Source organism: Nansenia antarctica, assembly GCF_963989245.1.
Source record: "Nansenia antarctica genome assembly, chromosome: 3".
Taxonomy (NCBI): domain Eukaryota; kingdom Metazoa; phylum Chordata; class Actinopteri; order Argentiniformes; family Microstomatidae; genus Nansenia; species Nansenia antarctica.
The window spans coordinates 7,256,472-7,275,249 of NC_137688.1; the positions used below are offsets into that span (position 1 = coordinate 7,256,472).

The 18,778-nt window shown below is 46.2% G+C and overlaps 1 protein-coding gene across 1 annotated transcript in view; it reads right to left on the reverse strand.

Annotated features, from left to right (window-relative positions):
• Window positions 1-7,893, reverse strand: part of LOC308153244 (integrin alpha-6-like) — a gene marked incomplete at both ends in the record, with an annotated part of 13,405 nt that extends 5,512 nt beyond the window's left edge. The window contains 8 exons of the mRNA XM_080526328.1: window positions 1-79; window positions 368-564; window positions 954-1,167; window positions 1,522-1,641; window positions 2,101-2,365; window positions 7,006-7,085; window positions 7,211-7,332; window positions 7,712-7,893. The exon at window positions 1-79 is cut by the window's left edge and continues 10 nt beyond it. Coding sequence (XP_080382454.1) covers window positions 1-79; window positions 368-564; window positions 954-1,167; window positions 1,522-1,641; window positions 2,101-2,365; window positions 7,006-7,085; window positions 7,211-7,332; window positions 7,712-7,893 — 1,259 coding nt within the window. The remainder of the gene's footprint in view (window positions 80-367; window positions 565-953; window positions 1,168-1,521; window positions 1,642-2,100; window positions 2,366-7,005; window positions 7,086-7,210; window positions 7,333-7,711) is intronic.
• Between the last annotated feature and the right edge of the window lie 10,885 nt (window positions 7,894-18,778).

Genomic DNA, 18,778 nt, shown 5'->3' on the forward strand with positions numbered 1-18,778 from the left:
TTTTTGTGAACTCCACCTGAGGAGCCGTAGTACAGGTACACCCGACCAGCTCCATCGTAGGGAGAACCCACAGCAAGATCTGCCAAGCGCACAGCAATGTACAGTCTGAATTTACAATGAATATCGGTCGCTAACGTATCACCAATGCAAGGAAAAAGATTTAGCACAACCCACGTTCGTAAATTCGGTCTGAGAGCGCCGGAGCGCACACTGGGTTCAACGTCATAAAGGGACCGAATCATTTGATTGGACAAGAGGCATTCCATGAGTGCTGATCAGATTTCCAGAAAAAACATTACGAACACAGCCAATATCTACTGTCACAGTTAACCACCTACAAAAACAAATAATAAAAACCTCAGCCGACCTCCGTATTTGTCTTGGTTGAGGTCTCCTACGCTTTCGACCGCCAGCCCAAACATGGAGTCCTTCTGTCCGTCCAGACGAGCAGGCTCTACCTTCTCCCAGTCTCCCCCTCTGCTGTTGATGTAGATGTACACCGCCCCGCCCACCTCACCGTCCTTGAGGAAGAACTCAGGTGCTCCAACAGCCAGGTCATCCCACCTAGGACATGAGCATGGGCGGAGTTAAGGGTGGCACAGGGGGGTGCGTTGAGCCTCATAGCAGATGACCAATGGGTGGAGTTAAGGGTGGCACAGGGGGGTGCATTGAGCCTCATAGCAGATGGATTGTTTATTAAATTATCTTCAATGCAAATTTTTTTTTTTTCTCTCACATACCTCTTGTGCTCCAAAGCCAAGCTACGTGTGTGGACATGAGTGATACACACAACACTGAATACTACTATGCATATAGTACCTGGAGACTAACAGAGAGTGTCTTTGTGAGTGTGCTGTGCACTGATTAGCTTCGACATGTCCTGTGGCCACAGGGGGGACAACAAAAAAAATGGCTTCACAAGAGGAAGAAGCAGACCCAGCTGCTGTCTGTACCCATCTCCGTTGAGGTCCACCACAGCGACATCATAGCCAAAGGAGGAGGCCAGGCCAGGGCCTGAGAGGATGTGTTCCACAGAGAGACTTCTCTCTGCATGGGGGTCCTTCTTCAGGAACACCACCTGACCGCTGTAACCGCCCCGCGGAGCCCCCGACACGATGATGAGCTCATTCTTCCTGGTGAGGGCCATACCAGAGTCAAGGGAGAACCCTGGGAAGGAGACATTTACATTGACGTTTACATTTACATTGACGTTTTTTGGCATTCAGCAAACGCCCTTTATCCGAAGCGACTTACAACAAATACTTGGATTAAGTAATTGAATCATCTATCCAGATAGAGACAGATATAAGTGAATTCATTGTAATAACTGCACTACAGCTATGAGTACTAATACTGATTTGCAGGATGTTTTACATGGGAATAGACTTATAGACTGACTAAAAGAAGGGTATGTGAAAACTGTAATATTATATTAGAATCGAAATGCTAATATTGTAAAACTAAACATTCAATTTAATTCATGTTATCTCAATAACTTTGAGTGATTCATGGTAAACGGACCTAGATAGCTGTTGTTATGGAGAGGGATGAGTGTAGGGTCATATCTGTCCTCGTCCCCAGTTTCCCGAGGGTCCTCGTTTGACACGGCAAGGTCATCCAACGCCTCCATCCTCACGATTCCTTACACAGGAAGATGGACACAAAAGGGCGAAGTCACCAAAACTGGACCGCATGGATTGACCGTTGACTGGATTTCAGTCAGTGTAATCTATCTCAATAATAATAATAATAATAATAATAATAATAATAATAACTTTTTATTTATGTCATGCAATGCCATGCACTGCACATTAACAGAGCCCACAAGTATGTGACAGCAGCTGGTGAAAGAGGGAACAAGTCGGCAACCGACTAAAATGTTCACACTTTCATTCTGAAATGAAATTTAAATACATTTCAAAGTTGTTGAAAATCAATGACACACTCGCTAGTCAAGCCCAAAATATTGCAATGCGACGGATTCGGTGCGTAATCTCCGCTACTACCTAACTACTTAACTACTACTGTCTGCCATGTCTCACCAATAATCAGATCATTCAGATGATAGGCCTATAGAGCAACATGCAGACTCCGTCCTACCCTTCCACTGATAGGCTCCTGGGCCACCGAACAGCAGCGTTTTGTTGTCCCTGGCGAAGGAGGCAGAATGGCCCTGTTGGCAGTAGGCGAACCAGTCCTGGTTTTTGCTTCGCGTCTCTATGTGTTCGCCGTCACAGATGACCCTCCTCCACTTCCTCTTAGCCTTGCTCTTGCGGAGGTCCTCCCCCAGAATGTAACACTGGCCGGGTACCAGGTTAGGGATGTCTGGGCCCGTGCTCCTCTCCTGGTACCGATGAGCGCAGGCCTGTAGGTAGGTAGATGGTAAAATCGAAAAATTCTCTCAACTGCAACCAATAGTTTAGGATTCTAATAACTAAACAATGGAGTTGCCTTATGGAATGCCTAGTTTGTTGATAATTGGCAGTCCAAAGTGTTATGATTGATAACTGTCCACACCTTGGATAACAGTCATCACTTTATTATCTCCTCACATCGCCATCTTGCACACCAACAACACGTGTCAACTGGGGGTAACTCCACTCACTTCCGGTGTCTCTTAAAGGTGCAGTCCCACATACATAACATTTACCCCCCCCCACAGGAACCAGAAGAACACAATGAATAACACAACATTATAATTATCAAACATTTTTTTTCTTTTTTTTAAACTTGATGAACTGGGTAGACTGCCAGTCACCAGCATAGCCATGTGGGTTATTCTGCCACTGAACAGGCTATGCCCTAAACCCTACCCTTGAGTTCACCAGTCCACCGCATAGTCTCTCAGGTGTGCTGGTCTGACCCGGGCACGGGCCGGACGAGCCTCTGGGCGAACCCCGGCCTCCACCAGTTCAGGTGGGAACTCAGCTGGACCCTGCGGTTGTTCTGGGTCTATGATGGGAGGCGATGCCACCTTCCGAAGCCGGCTTGCGTGCCACCGTGATCCGTCGTCCAGGCGAAACGAGGCTGGGCCCAGCTGAGCGGTGACCTTCATCGGCGCAGACCAGAACGAGAGCAGCTTGTGGTCCCGGTTAGGGCGGCGAATCCTGACCCAGTCCCCCTCTGTGAAGGGAGGTATTCTCACCCTCCGTCTCCTATCGAACCGCTGCTTCATCCGCCACTGTGCGTCTGCGACCCTGGCGCTCTGGCAGGGTGCTGCTGCTGGCGTGGCGACCGCTGGGGCCCGCAGCCGATTGAGAGGAAGCTGCAGCTCACGGCCCATCATCAGGAGTGCTGGGGAGCTGCCGGTAGTTGAGTGCGGCGTTGCTCTGTAGTGAAGCAGGGTGCGGAGCAGCGCGGCTGAGAACGGCAGGCCCTCTGCCAGGTGTGCTCTGACCCCATTCTTCAGAGTCTGGTTAAAACGCTCGACCCCCCCATTTGCCTCCGGGTGGTAGAACGCCGTACGTATGTGGTTGATCCCCCTTTCCTCCACGAAGACGGCAAACTCCGCTGAGACAAACTGCGGGCCATTATCCGTTGTGATGGCGTTTGGATTGCCCCACCGAGCAAACAGAGAGGAGAGGAAGTCAGTGACCACCCGAGCTGTTACGGACCCCGTGGCGACCACCTCTGGCCACTTTGAGTGGAGGTCGTAGGCCACTAGGAGGAAACGTTGGTGGTGTGGGACGCCATGAAGTTCGCCACATATGTCCAGCTGGATGTGCTCCCAAGGCGTGGGTGGCCACTGCAAGGGCTGTAGGGGTGGTGAGGGTGGCGGGCCCGTCTTCCCACTGACCAGGCAGGCCGTGCACTCCTTCACCATCATCTCGATATCACGGTCTATGCCCGGCCACCACACCAAATCCCTGCAGCGCTGCTTCACCTTTACAATGCCCAGGTGGCCCTCGTGCGCCATGGCGAGGACGCGCGCCCTGAGGTCGCTGGGGATGAACGTGCGGAGCCCCCGGGCCACACAGACACCGTTCCAGCAGGTCAGTTCATTCCTGACCCGATGAAAAGGCGCCAGCTCCTCCGGCACTTTCGTGGGCCAACCCTCCCGGATGTAAGTGCGGAGATGGGAGAGCGTGGGGTCCTCTGTCGACGCGCGCTGAAGGTCCTCCAGGGAAACCGTGGCCTGGAGTGGGGCATGAAGCATGAGCACGAGCTCTGACTCCATCTCGTCTGGGCCCTTGTTGGGCAACGGGCCGGGGTTGGGCCCGCCGAGTGCTGGGACGGGGGTGGCTCGGGAGAGCAGGTCAGCCACTACATTTTCCCTGCCGGGGGTAAACAGTGTGGTGAAATCATACGGTTGAAGCCTCTCCGACCAGCGGTAGATCCTCAGCGGCTTGTGGCCCGAACCTGAAGTAGCGAGCAGGGCCGTGAGAGCCTGGTGGTCAGTTCGCAATGTAAAGTGTCGCCCGTACACATACATATGCCACCGCTCGCACGCCCAGACGCAGGCTAGCGCCTCCCGCTCCCCCACCGAGTACTTTTGTTCAGCTGTGTTGAGGGATCGAGAGGCGAATGCCACCGGGCGTTCCGTGCCCCCCTGGATCTGGGACAGCACCGCCCCGATCGCCGTGTTGGATGCATCACACGTCACGAGTGTGGGGCTCGCCAGGTCAAAGAATGCCAGCACCGGCGGCGAGGTCAGCTGCTTCTTCAGTTGGTGAATAGCAGCAGCGCAGGCCGGGGTCCACTCCCAGACCGCGTCCTGTTTCAATAGTTCACGCAGTGGGGAGGTGGTCATGGAGTATCGGGGAAGGAAACGCAGGTAGTAGGCCGTCATCCCAAGAAACGAAGCCAGCTGAGCTGGGCAGGACGGCTCCGGCAGGCGCAGCACAGCCTCTACGTTAGAGTGTAGCGGGCTGAGTCCGTCGGCGGTCAGGCGGAACCCCACGAACTCGATGACCGGAGTGGCGAAGGTGCACTTTTCCCCATTTAGCGTGAGGTTGTGGCTGGCGAGGACGTCCAACACCCTCGCCAGGCGCTCGTCATGGACGTCCGGTGTCGCACCATGGACCACTATGTCGTCCAGGAAGATGACCACGCCCGGGATGCCGGCGAAGATGGTGGTCATGATCTTCTGGAAACAGCTGGGGGCTGAGCTGAGACCGAAGGGCATGCGGGTGTAGCGGAACACCCCGCCATGCGTCACGAAAGCTGTCAGGTTGCGGCTGTCGGGGTGCAGCGGAACCTGTAGGTAGCCTTGGCGAAGGTCGAGTTTCGAGAACACAGAGGAACCGTAGAAATGTGCAGCCAGCTCCTCCACCGTGGGCAGCGGGTACCTGTCCGGGATCACTGCCTTGTTGACTGACCTGAGATCGATGCACGGACGCAGGCCCCCTGACTTTTTCTTTACCACCACCAGGTTCGAAATCCAGGGGGAGGCATCGACACGCTCGATGATGCCCGCATCCGAGAGTTTCTGGAGCTCGGCGGTGACGTCGTCGCGTAGGGCGAGGGGCAGGCGGCGTATGGGCTGTATCACCGGATGCACCTCGGGCTTGAGGAGGGGCTGGTGGTTGAAGGCGGTGAGGCAGCCCAAACCGCTGAATAGAGCAGGCCAGCGTTGTTCCCACGGCGAGCCGACAGACAAGATGGCGGATCCAACATTGTCCATGAGGGTGAAACCCAGCTCGCAAAACAAATCAAAACCCATGAGGTTAGAACCCTGGTGAGACACCTGAAAGGTGAATGAGGGGAGGGCCTTAGTCCCGTAACGCACAGTGAAGGCGATTGTGCCCACCATGTCTATTTTGGAGTGCCCATAGCCATATAGGTCCTCGGCGTTGGCAGTGAGCTTTCGGAGTGGAAAGAGCCGCCGTACCGTGGCAGCGTTCATGAGCGACCTGGAGGCCCCCGTATCCACCAGCAGTGGGAGGCGAACCCCATCCAGCTCAACAGTGCACCACTTAGCCGGTCGGAGGGTGGCAGTCACTGAATGGATGGTCGTCTGTGTGGGCCGTCCCGGTGTACCTTGTGGCCGTGGACTGTCTGTTGTGGGGGTAGAGCGGCAGACCCGGGCAAAATGGTTCTGCCTGCCACAGCACTTACACTGCTGCCCCTTGGCAGGGCAGTTTGGGGCTCGGCTTTGGTGTGATGATGAGCCACAATTACCACAGGCCCGGCGTGTTGTCGTACCCTGGCGTGCAGCAAAGTTCACATCGAGGCCGTCCTCTGGGAAACCGGACTCGGAAGGCTCCGTGGGCGGTGCCACCATTTGAGTTAGTAGCATGGGTCTGGGGGGAAAAGAGCTGGAGGTGGGCGCTAGCTGTGACTTCAAGGCTGCTGCTGACTCGAGCTGGAATGCTAAATCCACAGCTTTAGCTAAAGTTAGGTCGTCTGGCATCATTAACAACTTGTCTCTGAGCTTTGAGTTATTAGTGTGTTCAGCCAGCTGATCCCGTATCAGTTCGTCTTCCAGCACCCCGAATTTACAGAGGCTGGCTAGTCCCCTCAGATCAGCCACGTAATGGTGGATAGACTCACCCGTCTGCTGCCGACGTTGGCGAAACATTATCCGCCGGAGCATTACATTCTGTGGAGCAGCAAAATGTCCATTGAGCAGTGTCACACAGTCCGCGTATCTCGGAGCGGGTCCGAGAGTCCGAAAAATCCGCTGTCCCTCGCTGCCCAGTGAGTGAATCAGCAGGGCTTTTCTTCGTTGGTCACTAGCACCGGCCAACCCGGCGGCTACTATGAACGTTTCGAAGGACTCACACCAGCGAATCCACGGGACCGGTGGATCGCCCGGTAGGGCGAGGAACGGGGGAAGAGGTGAGAGTAAAGAATCCATAATCCTCGTCGCCAATGTTATGATTGATAACTGTCCACACCTTGGATAACAGTCATCACTTTATTATCTCCTCACATCGCCATCTTGCACACCAACAACACGTGTCAACTGGGGGTAACTCCACTCACTTCCGGTGTCTCTTAAAGGTGCAGTCCCACATACATAACACAAAGGATATGGATGTACACATTTATTTTTCTCCATACCATGACACTTTTACCAGGGCCTTGACTGGTCACCCTCACGCCCATCCATTGGTCCTTGCTGTCTTTATTGTTGAGAAACTCTTGGGAGCATTCATTTTCAAAGACGTTAGTTAAACATAGTTAAACAAATTAGCACACACTAAAACGTAACATTAACTAAGTCTCATATAAGCTGAAGGACAAGGGGGAAAGGAAGTAAACAAACCATCGTTTTCAAACTTGACGTGTTCACAGGTCCCGGACTCAGTGGCTAGCTCACACTGGTACACACCACCAGTAACCTCAGCTTTGGCCAACAGCTTAGAACGTGGAGCTCCAACCAGCAACCTAGAGTAGAGAAATATACATGTTTTGGTGAGACGTAATGCACAGTATTGCAGTGTAAATATCAACCTGAATTAATTATGGTAGTAACATGGAATTACCAGCACTGTGACTGCTACCCTTTTCTCACATAACACAATTTTGTTAGTGTAAGTCTAATAATAATAATATTAATAATAATAATAATAATAATAATAATAATAATAATAATATCTTGGATTTATATATCTCCTTTCAAGGAACCAAGGACGCTTTTTACTGAAAATGTACAGAAAAACAGTCAGACAGACAGCAGAAAACACAATGACAAAAGCTAAACTGGGGTTTGACTGGTCTGTGTGAGAGGAACCCTCCATTGTAATTAAGAAGGAGGTCAACTTACATTTTCCTGTCTGTGGGCTTCAGCTGCTGGTGCAGGGACAGAGAGAACCCAAACAGGCTCCCCGGTTCACCGTCTCTCCTCAGGGCAGTCTGGGTGTCCAGGTTGAAAGCCACAACACAGAACTGCTGGCAGGCTAAATGACCCAGCAGGTAAACCTGGAGTCTCCACCACTGTGATGCCATGTTGTTGTTGTTGTTGGTACAACTTTGTGTTCAGATCTTAGCCTCACAGTTTCTCCTGTGGTTGTGGTGTCCCTGTGTTTTCAAGTGCCATGAGGGTGTAACACTATAGAAATGGGACGGGTGCCGGCATTTGCAGTGTGCACTGTAGTAAGTTGACAGACAGGGTGTGGTTGAAAGGTTTATCTCAGAGTGACTGTAAGCACCGACTGCACAACTTTATGATTTGATTGCTTCGGTTAATATTTACCTTGTGTTAAAATGGAGAACGTGACACACCCAGTGATCAAAAGTCTTCTCTGGTGGGCGTGCACAAAGGCAATGAGACTAAACTAAAGTACATTCCGTTGATCATCCAATGACACTCTAGAGGAGAAGTGGTCCTCTTTTTTATTCATGCACAGAAATATAATAAATAACATGATAATCATATAAAAGACAACCATGTATGTAACCTCTCATTCATAACCGGTCGTTCATCTAATTCCAAAAGATTGATTGATTACTTTTTTTACTTACTTTCAATTGACTGTACAATTAAGTAAGTAAGTAACAGTTAAGTAAGGGCAGAGCAGAGCAACATTGGTCATGTTTGTTGCTCACATTACAATAGATGCAACAGCACTGAGGGAAAATATAATCTCTCAACAGGTGGCGCTATAGTTCTTGTCTACAGCAGAATTATCAGATTCAATCTCATAAAGTGACCTAAGGTCATTGTGTTGATGTCACACAATGATGGATGTCTCTGTGTTAGTTGTTATGATGTTGTTATAATGACGTTGAAACATAATCTTTGAATATACTGCCTATTTATTGCTACAAGGCTACAATCTGCTGTATCACTGTGGTAACCTACAGGACCATATTGTTAATATACAGTATGTTGTATTTTACTCATTAAAATGACACTGTCACTTTACTTAGAGCATACATATATAACATAATGCATTATAAGAATTGTTATAGGCAGACATGACTGCATGACAATTTCTTATATCTGATATCTCATACGAAATCCTCCTCCTCACCTACAAATCCCTCCACGCCTGCGCCCCCCAGTACCTAACTGACCTCCTCCCCCAACATACCAACAGAGCCTTCAGCGTGGCCGCACCTACTCTCTGGAACTCTCTCCCCATAGTGATCCGCAACGCCCCCACCCTGGACTCCTTCAAATGAGCCCTTAAAACCCATCTGTTCACCAAGGCCTTTGGCCCCTAGTCAATGTTTCAGTTTTGCTTTGTTTGTTTTCTGTTTTGTCTGTCTCATCATTTCCATTAGAATTGTAACGTGTCCTTGGGTTTTTTGAAAGGCGCTATAGAAATTAAAGTAATTATTATTATTATAATGATACTGAGCTATTACCAGGCATTTTCCATCAGTTTCAGAAAGAAACAGTTAACCCCGCCCCTTCCATACGGCTCCATTAAAATGACAAACATTATGTGCATAGGCAGAGTCGGTGTACACTGTCACTCTCCGTCCGGTTCCCAAGTTGCATGCTTCTGTGAGGGCAATCAATTCAGCCAACTGAGCTGAGCAAGGCTGAGGAACTGCCTCAGCCTGTTCCACAATAAACTTTGAATTTTGTGCTTTAACTAAGGAATACCCAGCGCACAAAGTTTCTCCTACCCGGTAACAAGACCCATCAACCCAATATTCTATATCAGCTCCCTTTAAAGGCAAAGCTTGTAGGTCTGTTCTAAACATAAACACTCTGGCTGTCGATGGAATCTAAGTCAACAGCACATGAGGAACTTCAGTAGGGTAGCTGACGACCACCTCATTCACAGCACGTAGGTCATGTACCAGACGATATGAACCATCAGGTTTCTTCACTGGCAGAAGAGGTGTGTTGCTTAACGGATATTGAGTTATCTTCAAGACTCCTGCCTCTAACAGTCCTTTGATCTGTGGCTCATGCAAATATAACTACCACAGTGATCCTATCACAGTCACTACATAGATGCTTGAGGTGTGAAAAGGGGGGAGAGGCCAGGAGGTCATAAACCACCATTTTTAAGATACACTTGGCAAAGGGTCATAAATACCTTGCCCTAGCCCCACAGTCAGGAGGCATTTATATACAGTCCATGCATGTGTGTGTTTTTAAGTATAAATATACTACACATTATTTCTTGTAGACAGACATAGCATTGTGATATTATGAAGACATAATGAATATATAAAATATAATGAATTCTTTATATGTGTGGTAAAAGACAATACCTCATTGTCTCTTAGCTTGTTTTATAGCATTTTCGCTTTTTCATTTGTCTAGTGTGTAATATTTGTAGTTTTTCTGTTTTTGCACCTTCAGAAGAACCACTACAATTTCATTGTATAGGCAACTGTACAAGGACAATAGAAGTCTATTCTATTCTATTCTAAGACACATCCAGGAGAACCAGCCCAGACAGGCCTGTTTGTGTTTGGGTTGAGGAGAGATGGACGGCTGCAGTTAGGCCTTCTTGAGAAGAAGGATGTTTTCTACTGCGGCTTTGGTTCCGAAACCAACCAACAGACACACACGTACGCATGCACACAAACACACACACACACACACACACACACACACGCATGTATACACGCACTTGAGCGCACACACACACTCACACACACTCGCACGCACGCACGCACGCACACACGCACGCACGCACACACGCACACACACACACACACACACACACACACACTCGCACGCACGCACGCACGCACACACACACACACACACACACACACACACACACACACACACAGCCAGACCCCAGACCAACACGCAACAATGATGCCTGGAAACTTGAGCATCATTGTGGTTTGGCTGAGGTGTGAAAGGTGTGAATTCTCAGAGGCGACTCTAGCTGCAACGCTCAGGCTCTTACACCAAGTGCATTGTGGGTGGAAAATCTGAAGACCAGAACCTTCCAACACCACGAGTTGGAGTCAGGCCAAAAAACACCTGATATACAGTAATAGCAGCACAATTGTATATTACACTTACTGTGTATGTAACACTTGCTGTGATATGTATTAATGCGTATGCGACTTAAAAGTGTAATTTAAACACATGAGTGTCATGTGTCTGAGTGTCAGTCTACATATTGAACAGGTCACAACATAAGGCCCTGACTACAGACTAGTGTCCAGTCCAGGGAGAATATTTGCATATAAAGCTGTCTCAGGATACAGAAACAGGAGAAAAGCTCCTGCGCAATGGGCCATTCTGGCTTGCCCAAATGTGTGCAAGGCTTACTCCTGCATGAACATGGTTAAATATAGCCCCTACCAGTCCCTATCCTCCAAGTTTGGATTTGGGTATACAGAAGATGAAGTAGAGTACTTTATTGTCCATTACCCTGAAACGCACACACACGCGCATGAACATCCACAGTGATGTGGGCCCTAAACCCTAACCCTAACCCTGAGTGCTTTTATCAAAGGCACACTGGCAGTGATGCACCTTAGATATGATGCAACCAGCAGCCCTCCGGTACACATCCTCCCATAAAAACTGGACCTCTTTCACCTCAAGGCTATGTGCTTCAGAATGTTTCGCTTTTACTTTCTTAATCAGAATGACTTTATTCGCCAAGTAGGTTTTCACATACAAGGAATTTGCTGTGGTAGATTGGTGCAAACAGGCAACATAATAATAATAAGACAAAACACCTCAAGGAGCATAGATAAAAATCAAGTAAGATATAAATATGAATGAATGAATGAATATTTACAATAGTGTCTATGGGGGCGGGGTAAGAGTCTGTGTCAGTGGGGGTCCCGGGCCTTGTTAATGAGGCTGACTGCCGATGGAAAGAAGCTGTTTTTGTGGCGAGAGAGAAAATCAGAATATTTCGCTTTTACTTTCTTAATCTAGTAGCCTTCTACGCAATCCAATACCATATCATAAAAAAGGCTGTAGCTCCGTGAAGTGTTATGGATCTCTGTTATGGATCTTATTAATCCTGGCTTTATTCTATGTTTGTAAAACCAGATTCTTAAGATTTCAGGTGAACAGGTTTGCTAAAGATAGCTTGTTTGTAGGCTTGTTTGTAGCATCACCACTGTGCATCCTGTGGCTTCTGACATAGGCCGGGGGAAGGCAGGTCTATTCTGAGTAAGCAGCTCTGGGGGTCTGGCCAAGGCGCAGTGATGGGGGGCTGGAGCCTACGCTTCTGAACTCTAACCACTCTGGACCTGTTCACCACTAACCAGGCGTGGGCGGGCGTGCAAAACATGTCCACAACACAACACTGCTGCAAAACAACACAGCTTTGTGATAATTAGACAACGTATAAAAAAAACATTTCATAGGGCAAATGAACTCAAATGAACTTTCCGGCTTGGTTGGTAATTACTTTGAGGTTATTTGGCTACAGATATTCAACTTTGTTGAATAAAACATTGTTTTTTTTGTTAGCCATGGCTAAAGCTAACTGAAGTAAGCAGTGGCTATTTAAACAACTCTGAAGCATGGCTAAGGTTTCCCCTGGCCAGGTTTATCTCATTAAGTGCAACCATAATGTACACACACACACACACACACACACACACACACACGCACGCACGCACGCACACACACACACACACACACACACACACACACACACACACACACACACACACACACACACACACACACACACACACACACACACACACAGCTCTTCTGCACTATAGGTTTAGTTTAGTTTAGTTTATTAGTTTATGATGTCATGGACAGTCCCCATTAATTAACTGTAACAACAGTAAATGGAGCAGCTTTAGCCTACATGGCTAATTTCCAGCTGTAGTCCCCGGGCCAGTTGACAATAGGCTCCCTAAAATAAAATACATTAGTTTAAAAAATTACAATTGCAGCAAACACAAACAAATGGAGCAGGACATACAAACATATCAAGCACAATTGGAGCAAGCACAAACATGCCGGGGAGACAAGACATTCAAGCACAAATGGCAGCAACATCAATACAGTACATGAGATAAGAACAGTACAAAGGGGACAAAGGAAGAGCACATAGTCATAGCAATATACAGACATAGCAGCATACAGACACAGCAACATACAGGCACAGCAGCATCCAGACATTGAAGCACACACAGACATATGCAGGTGGGTAGCAAAGATAGAGGTGTACATACAACACACACGTCACAGGTGTGAGGTCATGTGTGTCCCTGGCCTGGTCAATGAGGCTGAGCATTATTCTTATAAAGATAACAAACTACGGGTGGAGACTTAGTGTATCTGGAGACTGCATATCTCTGACTGTTCTGTGTCTGTGTAGATCTGTGTACATCTTGCATTGATTTCAAAGGGAAATATTTAGTTAGGAGTCAGGATTCCACCGAAACACAGGAAATCTTAAAACACTGTAATTCTGTCTTAACACTTCACTTAAAAACGAATTTCTGTGATTAAACTCATGAAAAAAATAGCATTTCCATAGCACTCCAGTCAATTTACCAAAGAAATGTTATGGCCACAAATTGGATTCCACCCACTTCTGATATAGTAGGGTTAGGGTCAAGTCACAACAAGTCACATAAACACATTTACTGGGAAATAGATTTCAGTGTATCGTCTGGAGTAAAGATGTATAGTTAATTGCAGAGATATTATCATAGTGTCTATCCCTTTAAGCTTTCAGGCTCTTATCAGAACTTAAAATAAATCTCAATAATGAGTGAAAAGTATTTAATCAAATACTCTTTATGGGAGAAAAAAGGGACTGGCCTGAGGTAGAATCAAATAGGTTATATAGGTTATAATATTCTTCTGCAAGGTTTTATTTTGAGCACTTAACGTTTCAACAGTTTCACACCTCGTTGGGCTGCATGTAGTATAGAGGAACTCACACCTCTCCTTTGAAGTGGAAAGTCCCTTCTGCAGGCCTTGAGCTAGGGGCTTGTGTTGTCAAGGTACACATCTTCTATCCATGTCAGGAGGGGCTGGCCGGCTTGGCTGCACACCACTCTTCCTGTGTGAGTTTCACACTCTTTCTCTCTTACCCGCTCGCTTGAAACTAAGTGGAAAGTTACTGGGGGGGTTATCGTCATGAAAGGGAGTGGTACGAACGCACAAACAACACAACTCCAGCCCCCCTACAAACTAATACAGCCGTATATGGTAGCATCTCTGACACTGACATGAGAGCAGTGACATGACATGCTAACAGGGGAGAGTTCAGCCTACAGTACCACTCAGTGAACACGATAAGGGGCAAAGGACATACGGAAGTCAAATAGAGCTGTTGTGAAGTGGCGATCTTGACATTCATAGAAACACTCTACTGCACAACTGGACAAACACTGGATATACCACTGATTTCTGAGAGCACACCAACCAATCTAAGAATTGAATATGATATCTGTGGGAGTTTCACTGTGCCAGTCATTACACTGAGATTCCACAAGTAGGCCTGTTAGTCTGAATTTTGCCTGTTGGTATATTTTATATGTTTGGGCAAATATATAAGGTCAAAATTACTAAGGAAATGAAATGAAAATAATAAAATCTAACACACAAACTGTCCTTTTTCTTCGGACTTCTTGAATACAAGAAGCCATTTATTCTTGTTGCAATGGAAATAATAAGTATGCCTATTCAATAAAGCACAATGTACTTATTTTTTTATGAGACAGGACTAGACTTTCTCTGTCGTGCAGGTGACTGATAGTTTGGGGACATTTTGATGTTCTGTTGAACTGACCTGACCTCTGTTGAACTTGTGCTGCAGTACCTTCACCTCCAGATGGGGGAGTAACATCTGATAGGCCACACCTCACTTTGTCTCTGCCTACCAGTGTGAACACTCCCTCTTAGAAAAAGAAAGAACAATATTTGTATCTCTCGTTATAGTGATCTCTGGTGTCTGTGCAGCTCTGGGATGGATTATTAAGTGGGATGATGCCCTTGTAGTACTGTAAAATGAATTTAGATCATTAAAACACTTCATCTTGTATATTTTCCACAGTGCAATTAAGTGTTTAACACATGTTCTACTCTTTTGCATCTACTTTTTTATATAGTAATGTATTGTACTGCACATACTGTATATAGGTACACACTGTTCCTACCTAGTTGCCTTCTAGCCAAGTTTTCCTCGCAAAAGTACATTTTGAACAGAAGGGTCTTAATTTGTGTTTTTGTGTTAATTACCAGTTGAGTTTAATTGTGGAAATGTTCTGAATCAGTTATCTAAAATGCTCTTTGGCAGTGTGTGTAGACACAGCTATGACTGGTAACTTCCTGCCTTCAGCCTTGATTGTCAAGACATGACAAGTATATTTTACGTCAATAGCCTACATAACACAACACAAAAAGAGAAGAGAAAGACAAAGGAAAGAAAGAAAGAAAAAAAAAGACACCTAACAGCATCAGTCATTCAACCTGCCATCCCCCCACTACCCAGGAGACCCCTGGCCCTTGTAAATATGAGCAGATAGCCTCAAACACAGAACAGCCAAACAATATTCACAGTATACTCCCCCTCGGTGATGGGATCAACAGATCGAACGCAGCTTTTAAAAGCATTAAATATTTGTATATGCATGAAGCTACCAAAAAAGTGTACATAAGCATAGGCCATCTATCATGTTCCAAACAGGTCCTCAGACACGCAAAAACGTAAATGCATGATTAAAGAAAAAGAAAGAGAATAAAAATAAATACATTATATATATATATATATATATATAGCCTGATATCTATCAACCTAATTGGTTCCATTCAGTTCCAACATCCAGTTTTTGTTCCATTACCAAACAGTATCTCCCCACATGTGGCACAGTAGGAAGATGCTGCATTGGAGGAGCTGAGGTTGTTCTTGAGGCTGTCTCAGAGAGTACTGAGCACTGCAGTCACAGAGTCTCCTCTACAGGCCTCAGAGAGTACTGAGCACTACAGTCACAGAGTCTCCTCTACAGGCCTCAGAGAGTACTGAGCACTGCAGTCACAGAGTCTCCTCTACAGGTCTCAGAGAGTACTGAGCACTGCAGTCACAGAGTCTCCTCTACAGGTCTCAGACAGTACTGAGCACTACAGTCTCAGAGTCTCCTCTACAGGCCTCAGAGAGTACTGAGCACTGCAGTCACAGAGTCTCCTCTACAGGCCTCAGAGAGTACTGAGCACTGCAGTCACAGAGTCTCCTCTACAGGCCTCAGAGAGTACTGAGCACTGCAGTCACAGAGACTCCTGCATGGACTGGGTCAGACACTGGCTACTGCACCACTGTCTGGTAGTTCTGTAACACTTGCATAAACCAGAACATGTTGCCCTAGTGGTATTCACTGTCTGAGAAATCATGGTCGAGAGTCTTCTTCAATTCGTCGATTTAATTATATCGCCCTCGATTTAGTGCAAGCCCCCACTCCTTAACCAAAAACTCAGCTAACACCCCCCCCCCTCTCCCCGTTGAGGCTGGACTAAACCACCACTGTTTTAAGATCCTAACAATGCCTCTGGTTGTCAGTTAACTTAATTTGGTGTAATATAATTCATCTGAACGATGGGCAGTACTGGGGAGTGTCTTTGGGCCTGAGTGCAATCAGCATGCAGTACCACCATGAACCACAAGGGCTGTGGATCCTCATCATGCCTTGCTTGGATCCAATGGTCTGAGCTATTATTGCATGTTTCTTCTTGTGTTTTTATTTTGTATTTATTTTTTAACATTTGTCCTTTACATTTCTTTGTTTATTAGTAATATTTCACATTAGCCTTGTAAAACGACACTTTGTGACATCACTTTTGTTAAAACCTCAGTTGTGATAGTAATGCACATGTAGTATTGGCTACAGTAGAGTATGTAATGTTGACATCATGCTTTGACATAACTGCATATTTCTAGCTTAGTGAGTTTAATTTGTTATTAGTGTGAATAATGTATTACTGTACAATAAAATACATGTAAAACAAAAGGCATCACTAGACTCCTGATTACTTAAACAGCTTATTGGTCAGAAATGTGACAGGAAGTGTGAAAATTCAGTGTTTTCCCCTCAACCAATCAGGTGACTCTTATACCTCAGACCAGACCTTACTGCACAGTATCTCTGCTCATTTAGCCACAGCAGCATTACATGTTTCATAGTTAGGGGACAAAAGACAATCTGTTGTCACAACAACACAACGTACCAAGATGATCAGAATCAAACTTACTCTACTTTTTGCTCAACTGTGTAAGTGCATGTCTACATAATATTGTCGTACCGGATTGTAATATTTCAGGAATATAAGTGTAATGATATTTTATAGGACAGTAGTGTATAAAGAGCATTGGGTATATTAGTTAAGTTAGTTAAGTAGTTAAGCCTAAGGCATGCTTTGATCACAGAATTATGTTTTTAGGATGCCATCCTTGTTCATTGTGTGACCTGCTCATTTACTAATACTTATTGATGTCTGAGTGAGTAAGAGATGCATTTGGAAAACCGCTGTCTTTCACCTTGTTTTTTAGATCTGATTCAAACTCAAGACATTCGTCAGGCAATTCCAGTGATCACAGCTGAACTTGAAGAGACCGTCTCTCTCTCATGTTCACGCCCAGATGATATATCTGGTTCAATGCAATGGTACAAGCAGGTTGTTGGTCAAATACCTCATGTTGTGGGAACTTTACCTGGTTATGCAGATCCTGTACTTACTGGAGAGTTTAATAATCCACGTTTCACAGTGGATAAAGTTGGATATGGTTTCCATCTCATTATCAGAAACATCAGCACATCAGATGAGGCTACGTACTTCTGTGGAATATTGACATCGTATTACACAAACTATAGAAACGGGACATTTTTGTCCGTACTGGGTAATTGTATTTGAACAATCTAACATTTTGTAATATCAGGACCATGAATGCAAAATTGTGTTTTTGGATTTCTAAGCTGTGCTTTGAAAGATTCTAGTAATACAAGAAAGCTTAATTTGTATTCTATAATTTTGGATGTGCCTCCTTTTCAATGTAACTTCACAATGTAGGGGGTAATCGGCAGACCTCTACCTATCAGAGAGTTGTGCAGCAGCCAGTGTCTGACCCAGTCCATCCAGGAGGCTCTGTGACTCTGCAGTGCTCAGTACTCTCTGAGACCTGTACAGGAGAACACAGTGTGTACTGGTTCAGAGCCGGATCAGGAGAATCCCATCCAGGAGTCATTTACACCCAGGGGAACAGGAGTGATGAGTGTGAGAAGAGCCCTGAGACTCCCTCTCCTACACAGAGCTGTGTCTACAGCCTCTCCAAGAACAACCTCAGCCCCGCTGACGCTGGGACTTACTACTGTGCTGTGGCCACATGTGGGGAGATCCTGTTCGGCAACGGAACTAAACTGGTCATTGGTACAGTAGGTTTTATTTATTAGCAGCTGTGATGTACAGAAATAGTGTTGAACACAGTGCTTGTTGTCTGACAACATTTTGTCACATGAATGGAGATCATGTTGGGTCAAAGAACAAAAATGAATATTTGTAGATTAAGAATTTTAGGAAATACATGAAAAAACAAGCCTGAGTTCTGATTGATGTCTATTTTTCCATTAGAAAACGTAGATCCTGTAGATCCCGTAGTCATTGGCCTGGGACTGGCATTGGCTGTCTGTGTGATTGTCATCTTTATTCTCATCTGCACCAGAAAACCACGGACCGTTTGTGAGCATTGCAAGGGTGAGCTCTTTAACATTGTACAGTGTGGAGGTTACCTACAGTTATACATTTTCAAATCAATGTAAAATGTGTACATATTTAATAGTTTGTTTGCATTCATGGAAACAGGCAGTGCCTCTGATCGTCACAGACATGACAAGTCAACTACAGAACAGTCAAGTGGTCAGGTAAATACAGTACATGAATTGTCCAAAGAGCATTGGTCAGTGATTTGACTGTTGACAACAA